This window comes from Drosophila miranda (genome assembly GCF_003369915.1).
Source record: "Drosophila miranda strain MSH22 chromosome Y unlocalized genomic scaffold, D.miranda_PacBio2.1 Contig_Y3_pilon, whole genome shotgun sequence".
Taxonomy (NCBI): Eukaryota; Metazoa; Arthropoda; class Insecta; order Diptera; family Drosophilidae; genus Drosophila; species Drosophila miranda.
This window is the reverse complement of record NW_022881625.1, coordinates 1,741,812-1,754,286: the sequence shown is the minus strand read 5'-3', so window position 1 is coordinate 1,754,286 and position 12,475 is coordinate 1,741,812. Positions and strand designations below refer to the sequence as shown.

Sequence of the window (12,475 nt, the reverse complement as noted above, 5' to 3'; positions counted from 1 at the left end):
CGTGTGATTTTAATTTGTGTTTATTTGCAGGTACTTGTCGGCGTTTGGATGCTGTTGCTGGCGACCCTTGTCTGGTTTGTGTTGGCGTGAGAGGCGTTTGCAGGTGAGTATATGTGTTTATTGGCAGCCTCTCTCCTGATTCCCTTCTTCTTTTGCAGGATTTGCTGGCGTCCGGCGGCTCAACACCAGGCCATCCCGCCCTCACATAATTGGCATGAGAGACGGGTGCGACCCAGTGGAGCGGCAACAGGCGCCAGCATCTGCGTCGTCGTTGGAAATGGCAGCTGTATGTTTGGAGTGGCGTGACGTCACGGCCATGGTCAGGCGGCAGCGTCATCAGAAAGGGGCCTCCTTTTCCTTCCCTTTGGCAGGAATTGTCAGTGTTGATGGCGAGGCAGCTTCCTGCTGGGCAGCTCTGTCTGGTGATTGGCAGGTAAGTGTGGATTTCATGTGTTTTGGCCGTTTTTCGTGTTGTCGTGGTGCATGTGGTGGTGGTGCAGATGGTGGGCAGTGGCAGTAGCTTTGGTGCTGCTGCTTGAGGCTACAGCGGTGCTGGCGACCGTGCTGGCTGGCCCGGACGCGGACGCGGACGCCAGGCGATGGCTATTCAGGAGCAGGGTGGCCGTGCTGCCCGAGCTGGGACTGCTGCCGGGGCTGGGATTGTTGCTGTTGCTGCTGGAACTATTGCTGTTGGCGCCGCTGTTCTGTGGCTGCTTCTTATAGACGGCCATCAGCGGGTCGGAGGCGCGGCGAATGCTGTTCATTCGTGCTGCTGTCGCGGCTGCTGCCGAGTAGCTGATGTTGCTGCTGTTTCCCCCTGCACTGCGTCGCATATTGTTGCCGTTGCTGCTCCCGCTACTGCCGCCGCACCCGTTGACGGGACTGTGGCCGTTGTGGCTGCTGGTGCTGCTGTGTCCGGGGCAGACTAGCGTCTCCTCCAGCTGAAACTTCTTGACCAGAGCCTTCACCGAGGTGGCCGATCCATGGGACTCTCCCGTGGGTGCCTTGCGGATCACTTTCGGTGTGGTGGGCGCATCGGGAAAGAGTGTCAGGGTGGCCACCACTGTGGCGGACTCGTCGAGGCCGTTGCTGCCCAGCTGGATGGTGGCCTGCACCGGGGGCTTCTTCACAAATGTCGCCGTGTATGTGTTCTCCTTGTCCGAGTCGGAGGCTCGACGTGTGGGTGTCACGATCTGAGTGGGCTTGGCGGACAGGCAGACCGTGTTGCTCTGTCCGTGTCCATTGCTGGTCAGCGTGTGTATGGCTGTCGTTGTCTCTGTGCTGGTGCTTGTGCTGGTGCTGCTTATGGGGCTTCCCAGGAGCTTCCCGGTGGCAATGGGTATTTTTGAGATGCTGCTACTGCTCCCATTGCTGTGGGCCCGATGGTGGCCATTGTGCGTGGGTTTGTTGCTGCCACTGCTTGGCTTCTGTTGCTTTTGTTGTTCCTGTGACTGCTGTTGCTGTTCCTGCTCCTCTGCCTTCTCCTCGGCCACTGGCTCCTCCACTTCCTCATCCTCAAGGTCGTCTTCTTCCTCCTCCTCTTCCTCTTCCTCTTCAGCATCGCTCTGAGCCTGCAGATACATTTGTCTATCCATCGAGCTCTCATCCTTCAGCCAGACATGTTCCAGGCATCCAGCGGCACTCATGCGATCGTTTGGCTTAATTCGCAATGCGCGGCGTATGAAATCGATGGCCACTGGCGAGACGCCACCGAATAGGTTGTCCGGAAAGGTGAGCGCACACTGCGAGATATTGAGGAAGGTCTCCTGCTTGGTGTTCCCGCCAAAGGGCGAGAAGCCGGAGAGCAAGACATAGGTGAGAACGCCCACGGACCAGATGTCCGTCAGCAGGGAGAGTGGCTCGTACTGGAGCACCTCGGGGGCCACGTAGTCGGGTGTGCCGGCCATCTCGCGGACATTGATGCCCTCGCACACAACGCGCGAGATCCCAAAGTCACAGAGCTTGAGGCCATCTTCTATACGCTCGCCGGCGAGCAAAATGTTCTGTGGCTTGAGGTCCAGGTGGGCAATGGATCGGTCGTGGAGAAACTTGAGAGCCTTCAGCACCTCTCGCATGCAGTGGCGGGCCTGGGCCTCTATCAGGCACTCCTCGTTGTCCAGTATGGTCTGCAGCTCGCCACCAGTGGCCAGTTCCAGCAGCAGGGCTGTGTCCGAACGGGTCTCGTGCACCGCATTCAGATTGACAATGTTCTCCTCGCCCTCGCAGAGTATTAGGACGGCGATCTCGTGTTTGATCTCCTTGTCGCTGCTCTGTGCGCGTCGGCGTCGCTTCAAGAACTTTGCCGCGAAATGGGAGCCCGTGTTCTTGTGAATGGCACGGCGAACGGCGGCGAATTTGCCCCTGGCAAACGGCGTCTGTTCCACCTCGTAGATCTCGTTGATGTCATGCGACACGAGCAATCCGTTAAAGCGTTCGGCATCTACATCCAAAAGGCCATCGCCTATGGGAAAGATTCCCTTTTCGGTGAACATGATCTATCGATCTGTGCCGTGTCGCCATTGACGTTTTTTTTCTGTGTTGCCCTGTCTGTCGTGTGCCGTGCCGTGCCGTGCCGCCCTTCCTCCACCACACCCATTACTTACCTTGACAAACTTTTGCTCCCGTCCACATCACAAACCAAAAAGAGAACGAGGTGGAAAGTTGTGAGTTGCTGCGGAAACCGCAACTCTACAGTTATACCCGATACTAAGTCAGTATGGCTCTCCTGCGGCAGACGCCGCTAACATTGAACCACACGACAAAGAGTGCGTGCGAGAGAGACAGAAAATCAGTCTGAGCGTGACGTCGGGCGCTGCGTAGCCACGGAAAATTGATTTCTTGCTTTTGGCTACAAAAATGATCGGATCTGATCCAGATTCAGCAATCTGATAGATATGGTCATTATCTATGATTCAGCATTTTTAGTTTTCTCGAATGTGCAATATTGTGGATGCAACAGATTTTCGTCCTTTGTGGGGGCGGAAAGGGGGGGGGCGAAATTCTGAGATATACGTTTTATAGTGAGATCTAACAGAAGTGCGGATACCAAATTTGGTTACTCTAGCCTTAATAGTCTCTGAGATTTGTGGATGCCCCAGATTTTCGTTCTTTGCGGGGGCGGAAGGGGGTGTGGCGAAATTTGGACACGAAACGGTCAAGGTCCGATATCACAGGAGTGTGGATACCAAATTTGGTTGCTCTGGCTCTTATAGGTTCTGAGATCCTTGAACTCATATTTTGCAATTGACAAAAACGACCATGAAACCTGTGTGTTAGAGAGAGACAGAGCGAGAAAGAATGAAATTGTTTTCTTGATTCTGGCTATAATCATTATACGATCTGGTTCAGATTTTGCACTGTAGAAGATATAGTCATCCACACCGATTCTGCGTTTTTTGTTTTATCGTATCTTTAAAAATGTGGATGCCACAGATTTTCGTCCTTTGTGGGGGCGGAAGTGGGCGGGGCGAAGTTTTGAAATATTTTTGTAGCAGTGACATATCACAGAAGTCTGGATCCAAAACATCGTTGCTCTAGCTCTTATAGTCTTTGAGCACTAGGCGCTGAAGGGGACGGACGGACGGACGGACGGACGGACAGACGGACAGACAGACAGGGCTCAATCGCCTCGGCTATTGATGCTGATCAAGAATATATATACCTTATGGTGTCGGAAACAATTCCTACTGGACGTTACACACATCCACTTTTACCACAAATCTAATATACCCCAATACTCATTTTGAGTATCGGGTATAATAAAAGTGCCAATAAATACATTAAACACAAACACACACACACAAGAGACTTTTCAATTAAAAAACAACAAACAGGCAGCAGATCGCCAACACACAAACCAACAGCCAGCCATGACCAGAGGAATGGCCAGACGAGGGTCAACCAGACGACACAGCGACGGCGGCAGAGCGGCCCGCAGAGGCGCCCTAGCAGCAGCAGCAGCAGCCAACAACACCAACACCAACACCGCCAATAGCAGCAGCAGCAGCAGAGCCCTCGGCGCAGGCGCCAACACCAACGCCCCAGCCAATGCAGAGCGCCGACGCCACAGCCTTCCATCGAGTGAGTACCCAGCCATTGCCATGGCCGATATATCCACGGCCACAGCCACTCCCCCCTCGAGACCCGTCACAAAAACCGCGCCAACCACAAAGGGAAAGGCCGAAAAGACGCCGCTCTCACTGCCACTTTTCCCGCCTCTCACGCTCTTGGACGCACAAAACTGTTTAGGAGTAACGGGAGAGGGAGAAGACGGAGGAGAGCCGGCAAGCCGACGCGCAAGAGCGGAGCGCCAAAACGGCCAACGGGCAGCCACACACACACACACGACCGGATCGAACCTGTTGCGTGTCGAACCTGGTTCGAGCTCGAGCAGCGGGTCGATCCGAGCCATAGCCCAGCCTGCTCCAATGCCACAAATCCCACCAACACCAAAACGACGCCGCGCCCTCATCGACAGTGGGAGTGACGATGAGGGTGAGGGTGAGAGGAAGCAGGCTAGACGACGGGGCCGCCATCACCAGCAGCGGCAGCAAACACAAAACAAAAATACAAACACCACCCCCGCCACCGCCACTCACACCAGCACCATCGCCAATACCAACTCCAACACAACTACTGCCACTCCCAATACACACACCCTTGCCATTGCCAATGACATCCGGCACGGCGAGTTCGGGCATCAGCCTGTGGAGGACAGAGGCTTGAGGATCCTCATCCGAGGTCTTCCCCATTCCACGCCCTCTGACTGGTTCCGGGACTGTATGCAGGCCGAGGGGTACACGACCCGGTTTACTCGGGCGATCACCGATCGATTCGATCGCAGCCGCCAATACAACCTCTTCGAGGCTGAGATCGCCCCCAAACCGGACCGTGGTCAATTCGATGTGTTGAAGCTCTGGGTGGGAGGCCCGTCACGGTTGAGAGACTTGGAGTCTCCCGTGACCCTGCCCAGTGCCATCGATGTCAGGTGTTTGGCCACACCCGCGCATATTGTAGACGAGCTGCTGTCTGCATGAAATGCGCGGGTGGACATCAGACGACGGAGTGCAGCAAGCCAAGGGCCGTCAATCCCAAATGCGCCAACTGCCAAGGCGCCCACATCAGCGCCTACAAGGGCTGCAGCGCCTACAAGGCAGCCAGGCAGCGGCTCCTGGCCCACAGGGTCGCTGTCCAGGAGCATCGACGGCAGCAGCAGCAGCCTCTGCCACTACGGCAACAGCCACAGCAAATGCAGCAGCCAATACAGCAGCAACAGCCAGCACATCGTCTCCAGCAGCCATCACAACGTCACCAGCAGCCACTACAGCGACAGTTGCAGCAGCAGCCACCCACACAGCCACTCCACCCACAGCCGCAGCATCGGCAACAGCTACAGCATCGCGACCAACATCCCCAGCCACTGGCCGAGGGGCGCCAACACCACAGGGTCCTGTCGATGCAGCCGATCCCAAATCGTGCTCCGACGCCACGCCAACCCCAGCTACAGCAGCAGCCAGGCGCCCAGTGCGATGGGAGCTGTGCCCATATCCTGAAAAGATATGCCGTAAAAATTAAAGAGCTGGAGGATAAGCTGGCAGCAATTTTGACGAAACTGAGAAACCTGCTGCAGGCAAGGGACGAGATCACGGGAGGAGTGCCGCCACTTCAGACAAAAACAGCAGCGCAGCATCCACACAGCCATCACCACGACCAACTGCAAATACGCACCATGACGCCGCAGCCATATCGGACTCCGAATCCGATATGGACTGCGAAGCAATTGACGACGAACATGACGACGAATGGACCGACCACGATCCATTCGACGATCTGGAGGGTCTGGGCCAAGTGTGGAGGGCCCAAATCGAATACTCACCCGCAAACGTCTCTTACGCCAACACAAATCAGACAAGGGTCGCCAGCAACAACATCCAAATCAACGAAAGGCACCTGCAAATAAACGCAAATTAAAATCAAAAAGCCAAAACAAACACCTCCTCACCTGAGTGCCCGGACCAGCAGCCATTCAAAACGCAACTACAAATTGACGACGAACGTGGCCGAGGAGGACAGGCCAATCCACCTGACAGCGCATCCTGGGTGGCCGGACCAGCAGCCACTTGGATGCGGCCAATCAACAATTAAAATCGACAACGCATCCTGGTGGCCAGACCAGTTCGCCACTTGGATGCGGCCAATAACTCCGACCATTGCCATCACACACCGATGCCAATGCCAACACGATGACAATGCAGTTGGGTGGCCGGACCAGTGCCCCTCGAGTGCAGCAGCCAACACTAACCAACAGACAGATGCAACGTGGGCGGCCGGACCAGAGCCGCTTGCCATCAAGACCATCATTGCCCACGATGCACGCCAATACTCACAACCAGCCAATAAACAACACACAGGGGGACAACAGAGCCGGCCGGTATACAGCGTAATGTTCGCATTGCGTTTGTTATGCCGGCCGGTGCTTCGTTGTAGTTGTCCTCCTGTTAGAAATAAAATAAATATAATTAATATGTTTATATGTGTGTAAATGTATGTCAATTATCGTTTATTTTACCTTGCCTGCATCAATGTTCTTGTTGTAGATGTCAATCCTGTTGTTTTTTGTAGTTTTTGCATGTCCGTAGATAGTTTGTCCATAGTTTTAGTTACTAGCCTGTGATATTAGGAATAAGTTTTTGTAAATTAATGTAGTTTTTCTGTAGTTAATTGTATATTATTAGTAGTTTTCTGATTAGTTTTCTTACCTTTTTCCTCTTCTTCCCCACCTATCTGCCATTCCCATATTTCCCCTGACATGTGGTATTACTAAAAATACCACGCAAATACCAGACTTGACCGATAACACACCAAAAAAGCCAATACAAATTCAAATCGGTGCTACTTATCGGTGCTGCTGCCCTCGGACTACTTTCATCTCACTGAATATTGGGGTGAGTGAAAGTGGAACCGGGGGTGAGAGCACCGGTAAGTGGCGGCCGGCGTGGGAGTGGGGAGTAGGCGGACATGTGAGAGTTCCACCATGAACCTCGTCCGCCACTCTCATCTCGTCCACCCGCTCGAGAGGTCGCGATCGTCGGACGTATATAAATTGAACAATCGCCGCCGCCATTAAAATAAAATAAAATCGCAAGTTTGTTTGTTCGTTGCCATCAGTGTTGCCCGTGTCGTTTGTCGTTTTGACTGTTTTGTCGTTTATCGTTTGCCGTGTCATTTGTGCTCTGGTGCCAAAAAATAAAGACAGTAAAGGCCAGACGACGCCAAGCCAAGCCAGGCAGCAGCCATTTTGTGTCGCCCCCCCCCCCCCCCCTCACCATTCGCCGCTGCACATGACCATTCCAAACGCGGAAAAGTGCTCCTCGCCAATCCACCACGCTCCAGCCCTTCCTTCACCCCACCCACTACTAAGGTGCCAATAAATACATTAAATACAAACACACACAAGAGACTTTTCAATTAAAGAACAACAAACAGGCAGCAGATCGCCAACACACAAACCAACAGCCAGCCATGACCAGAGGAATGGCCAGACGAGGGACAACCAGACGACACAGCGACGGCGGCAGAGCGGCCCGCAGAGGCGCCCTAGCAGCAGCAGCAGCAGCCAACAACACCAACACAAACACCGCCAATAGCAGCAGCAGCAGCAGAGCCCTCGGCGCAGGCGCCAAACCCAACGCCCCAGCCAATGCAGAGCGCCGACGCCACAGCCATCCATCGAGTGAGTACCCAGCCATTCCCATGGCCGACATATCCACGGCAACAGCCACTCCCCCCTCGAGCCCCATCACATCAGCAGCAACAGCAGCGCCAATACCAACCGCAAATCCCGCAACCCTGCCAAATCACAAAATCCCGCCAAACACAAAGGGAAAGGCCGAAAAGACGCCACTTTTCCCGCCTCTCACGCTCTCGGACATACAAAACTGTTCGGTAGTAACGGGAGAGGGAGAAGACGGAGGAGAGCCGGCAAACCGACGCGCAAGAGCGGAGCGCCAAAACGGCCAACGGGCAGCCACACACACACACACGACCGGATCGAACCTGTTGCGGGTCGAACCTGGTTCGAGTTCGAGCAGCGGGTCGATCCGTGCCAATGCCCAGCCTGCACAAATACCACCAATCCCACCAACACCAAAACGACGCCGCGCCCTCATCGACAGTGGGAGTGACGATGAGGGTGAGGGTGAGAGGAAGCAGGCCAGACGACGGGGCCGCCATCACCAGCAGCGGCAGCAGCGGCCGCCAATTGGGAAGCCGAAGAAGAAAAGGCAGACACTGGAGGAGCTAGAGGCTATTGTCCGGGAGCAGTTGAGGCAGCACGAGCTGCGGCAGCAACAACAGAGGCAGCAGAAACGGACAACAAATACAGCCAACACCAACACAGTGGCCGCTCCTGCCACTATGCCGCAATCTGCACAGCGAACACATGCCCCTGCCCCTGCCCATGCCCCTGCCACTACTATAAATGCCAATAGCCAGACCCACAGCCATCACCAACATCGACAAAGGCCAATACATAGACAATCACCAGCCATTCACATAGACAATACTGACAATATCAATACAAATAATGACGCCAACGCAATTACAATTACAAATACACCTGCCAAGACCAATACCAACACCACCACCTCCATCACCATCACAAACACCCCTGCCACTACCACCGACGATGACATCCGGCACGGCGAATTCGGGCATCAGCCCAGCCAGGAACGTGGCTTGAGGATCCTCATCCGAGGACTCTCCCACTCCATGCCGCCGGATTGGATTCGCAGCAGTATGCTGAACGAGGGGTTCACGGTTCGGTTTGTAAGGGCAATCACCGATTGATTCGATCACAGCCGCCAATTCAATCTCTTTGAGGCTGAGATCGCCCCCAAACCGGACCGTGGCCAATGCGGGGTGTTGAAGCTGCGACGCCTGGGTGGGAGGCCCGTCACGGTTGAGAGACTTGGAGTCCCCGTGACCCTGCCCAGTGCCATCGATGTCAGGTGTTTGGCCACACCCGCGCATATTGTAGACGCGCTGCAGTTTGCATGAAATGCGCGGGTGGACACCTGACGACGGAGTGCAGCAAGCCAAGGAACGTTGCTCCCAAGTGCGCCAACTGCCAGGGCCAGCACATCAGCGTCTACAAGGGCTGCAGCGCCTACAAGGCAGCCAGGCAGCGGCTCCTGGCCCACAGGGTCGCTGTCCAGGAGCATCGACGGCAGCAGCAGCAGCCTCAGCCAATACGGCAACAGCCACAGCCAATGCAGCAGCCAATACAGCAGCAACAGCCAGCACATCGTATCCAGCAGCCACCACAACGTCACCAGCAGCCACTACAGCGACAGTTGCAGCAGCAGCCACCCACACAGCCACTCCACTCACAGCCGCAGCAGCAACGCCAACGCGGTCCGGGTCGGCAGCATCGGCAACAGCTACAGCATCGCGACCAAAGGGTCCAGCCGATGCAGCCGATCCCAAATCGTGCTCCGACGCCACGCCAACCCCAGCTACAGCAGCAGCCAGGCGCCCAGTGCGATGGGAGCTGTGCCCATAATCTGAAAAGATATGCCGGTAAAATTAGAGAGCTGGAAGAAAAACTGGCAGCAATTTCAACGAAACTGACAAACCTGCTGCAGGCAAGGGACGAGAGCACGGGAGGAGTGCCGCCACTTCAGACAAAAACAGCAGCAGCAGCATCCACACAGCCATCACCACGACCAGCACCAAATACGCACTTTGACGCCGCAGCCATATCGGAATCCGAACCCGATATGGACTGCGAAGCAATTAATGACGATGATGACGACGAGTGGACCGACCACGATCCATTCGACGATCTGGAGGGTCTGGGCCAAGTGTGGAGGGCCCAAATCGCCAGCGCACGCGAAAGCATGCGATCGGGCGGCGCCTATTGATGTGCCCAATCGTCGATCCAGAGACAGCCACTGCAACAAAGGAAAGAGACGTCAATACGGACAACAACGAAAAACGGCCAAAACACACAAAAATCACACGTACCTGCCAATCACCAGACAGAGCTGACCATCAAAAAGCTGCCTCGCCATCAACAATGACAATTTCCTGCCAAAGGGATGGAAAAGGAGGCCTTCTTTGATGACGCTGCCGCCTGACCATGGCCGTGACGTCACGCCAATCCGAACCAACAGCTGCCATTTCCAACGACGACACAGATGCTGGCGCCTGTTGCCGCTCCACTGGGTCACACCCGTCTCTCATGCCTGGCCTGCTTCCTCTCTCCCTCATCCTCATCTTCGCTCCCACTGTCGATGAGGGCGCGGCGTCGTTTTGGTGTTGCTGGGATTGGTGGCATTTGTGTAGGCTGGGCTATGGCTCGGATCGACCCGCTGCTCGAGCTCGAACCAGGTTCGACTCGCAACAGGTCGATGCTGCAGCAGCAGCCTCAGCCAATACGGCAACAGCCACAGCCAGCAGCAGCAACAGCAGCACCAGCAGCAGCAGCACCAGCAGCACCAGCAGCCGCATCACCAGCAGCAGGGGCAGGAGCAGTGGCAGCAGCAACCACAGTGGAGGGGACCGGAGGCGGCCGTAATGGGTCCGTATGTATCGCAGGAGGTGCGGACCGCCGTGCGCCAGGGGAGGGGGTGGCACCACCAGACCCTGCACATCACGTGGGCCTCGGGGCCCGCCCCGAGCGAAGCCCAGCCAGAGGCCGGCGCCCGGGTGTGGGAGGAGAGTCCACGCGGCAGCAACAACAGGGACCCGCGGAGGAGGGACCCCGGACCCGCCCCCACGACCTCAGCGGCAGCAATGGCGACGGCGGAGGCAGCGATGCGGACTGCAGAAGCGGCGAAGGTGACAGCAGCGACGCAGGCCGCGGAAATGGCGACGGCGGCCCAGACGGCGACGGCGGTCCCGTCGGCGACGGCCGAAGCAGCGGCAGCCGCGGCGACGGCGGAGGCGGCGATGCGAACGGCAGTGGAGGCGACGACGGCAGCAGGGACGCAGACCGCGGAAACGGCGACGGCGGTCCAGACAGCGACGGCCGAGGCAGCGGCAGAGGCGGCGACGGCGGCAGCAGGGACGCAGACCGCGGAAACGGCGACGGCGGCCCAGACGGCGTGGCCGAGGCAGCGGCAGAAGCAGAGACGCGGGCCGCGGAAATGGCGACGGCGGCGACAGCACCGACGGAGGTGGAACTCGAGGCGTGGGAGCGCGGACCGTGGGTGTGGCCCGCACCGGAGAGGTCGACGGCGGCCGAGCGCCCGGCTCTGAAGCGGCAGGCCTCCTGCCCGGAGCCCTGTGCAGGACCGAAGCGACCGGCCCAGCAACGGCAGAGCTCGGCACCAGCAGCCACGGTCCACTGGACGGCGATCGCGCGGGAGGAGTGGCCGGCGGCGGTGGTCCGCGCGCAGACCCAGATTCGCCTCGTGGGTAGGAGGGTGAAGAAGCTGGTGAGGGAGCGGGGTACCCGGTACCGCATTGCGATGTCGGCCACACGCACGGAGGTGTTCCGCGAGCAAAAGTAAGGAAAAAAAGGGGAAAGGAAAAAAAGAGCAAAAGGAAAAAAAAAAAAAAAATCAAGGGCGAAACACGCGGGAAGAAAATGAATAAAGAGAGACGAAAAAGAGAAAAGTGGAAAACTTACTGGGGAGAGATATCGAGTGGATCGACTAAACGCCCCTACACCTTATCGATAGGTGGGGATTCGGCCCCAGCCAGAAAATTGCAAGGGCTAGCAGCGCCGCCCGAGCAAAGGCGCCAGAGGGCGCCAGGGCGCCCGAGATCCCAGATGCCGTAAGGAGCGCGCGTAAAATGGGGCCGTTTGAATGAGGAAAGCACACTCCGTCGCAAGGTCGCGGAAAACGGGAGTATTCCGCTGCGGGAAGAAAGAGGGGGTGTGAGGAACCGTGGTTCCCACAGGCCGAATTCGACCAAAGCATAGCCGGATAAAGGCGGTGGGACGGTCGGATAAAGGCTGATGGCTGGCTGGATAAGGCGAAGGTCAGCCCAGATACCCACGGATAACCGGATGCGGCGAAGAAGCCAAGGGCCCCGAGAGGAGAAGTGTCCCGCTCTCGGAGCAAGAGAAACGCGAGAGGCAGAGGAGACGGCGGGATCGGGCCGGCAGCGATCCGACGCATGACCAAATATGGGCATGGGATAACGCCACCGGCCAGGCCCCGTTACGAAGGCCGTGGAAACCAGGAGACGGCGATGGAAAACTACCAACGCCGAGCCGGGGCCCGTCAAGGGGCTATAAAAGGAGGCTGCGGCAACGAAGCGGGTCTCTTTTTCCGTGGAGAAGTGATCGCGCGCGCACGTTGAAACCCCGCCGAAACTTGAGAGTAATACCCGGTACGGTTCGAAGAAGTGCAGTGAAGTGAATAGCAACAGGAAGACAGGCCCCGCCTGCCCCCAGAGTGAGTCTAAGTTAAGAGGTGATCCACAGTTGCCGGCGGAAGCTAAGAGGGGAGTGCGAGACGTA

At 56.8% G+C, this 12,475-nt stretch overlaps 1 protein-coding gene across 1 annotated transcript; it reads right to left on the bottom strand.

Moving 5' to 3' along the window:
• Positions 1 to 336: 336 nt before the first annotated feature.
• On the bottom strand, positions 337 to 2,544 carry LOC117194551 (death-associated protein kinase related-like). The gene is made up of 2 exons (XM_033399099.1): positions 464 to 2,544; positions 337 to 362 (listed from the first exon to the last, which is right to left on the bottom strand). Exons 1-2 carry the CDS (start codon positions 2,490 to 2,492, stop codon positions 337 to 339), a joined length of 2,055 nt encoding a protein of 684 aa, XP_033254990.1. The 5' UTR covers positions 2,493 to 2,544.
• Between the last annotated feature and the right edge of the window lie 9,931 nt (positions 2,545 to 12,475).

Excerpts from the sequence above, each read along its gene's own strand:
- LOC117194551 (XM_033399099.1), bottom strand. The coding sequence starts at position 2,492 with ATGTTCACCGAAAAGGGAATCTTTCCCATAGGCGATGGCCTTTTGGAT. Across the intron at positions 363-463 it reads GCACCACGACAACACGAAAA|GGAAGGAAAAGGAGGCCCCT; the intron begins ACGGCCAAAACA and ends TTCCTGCCAAAG.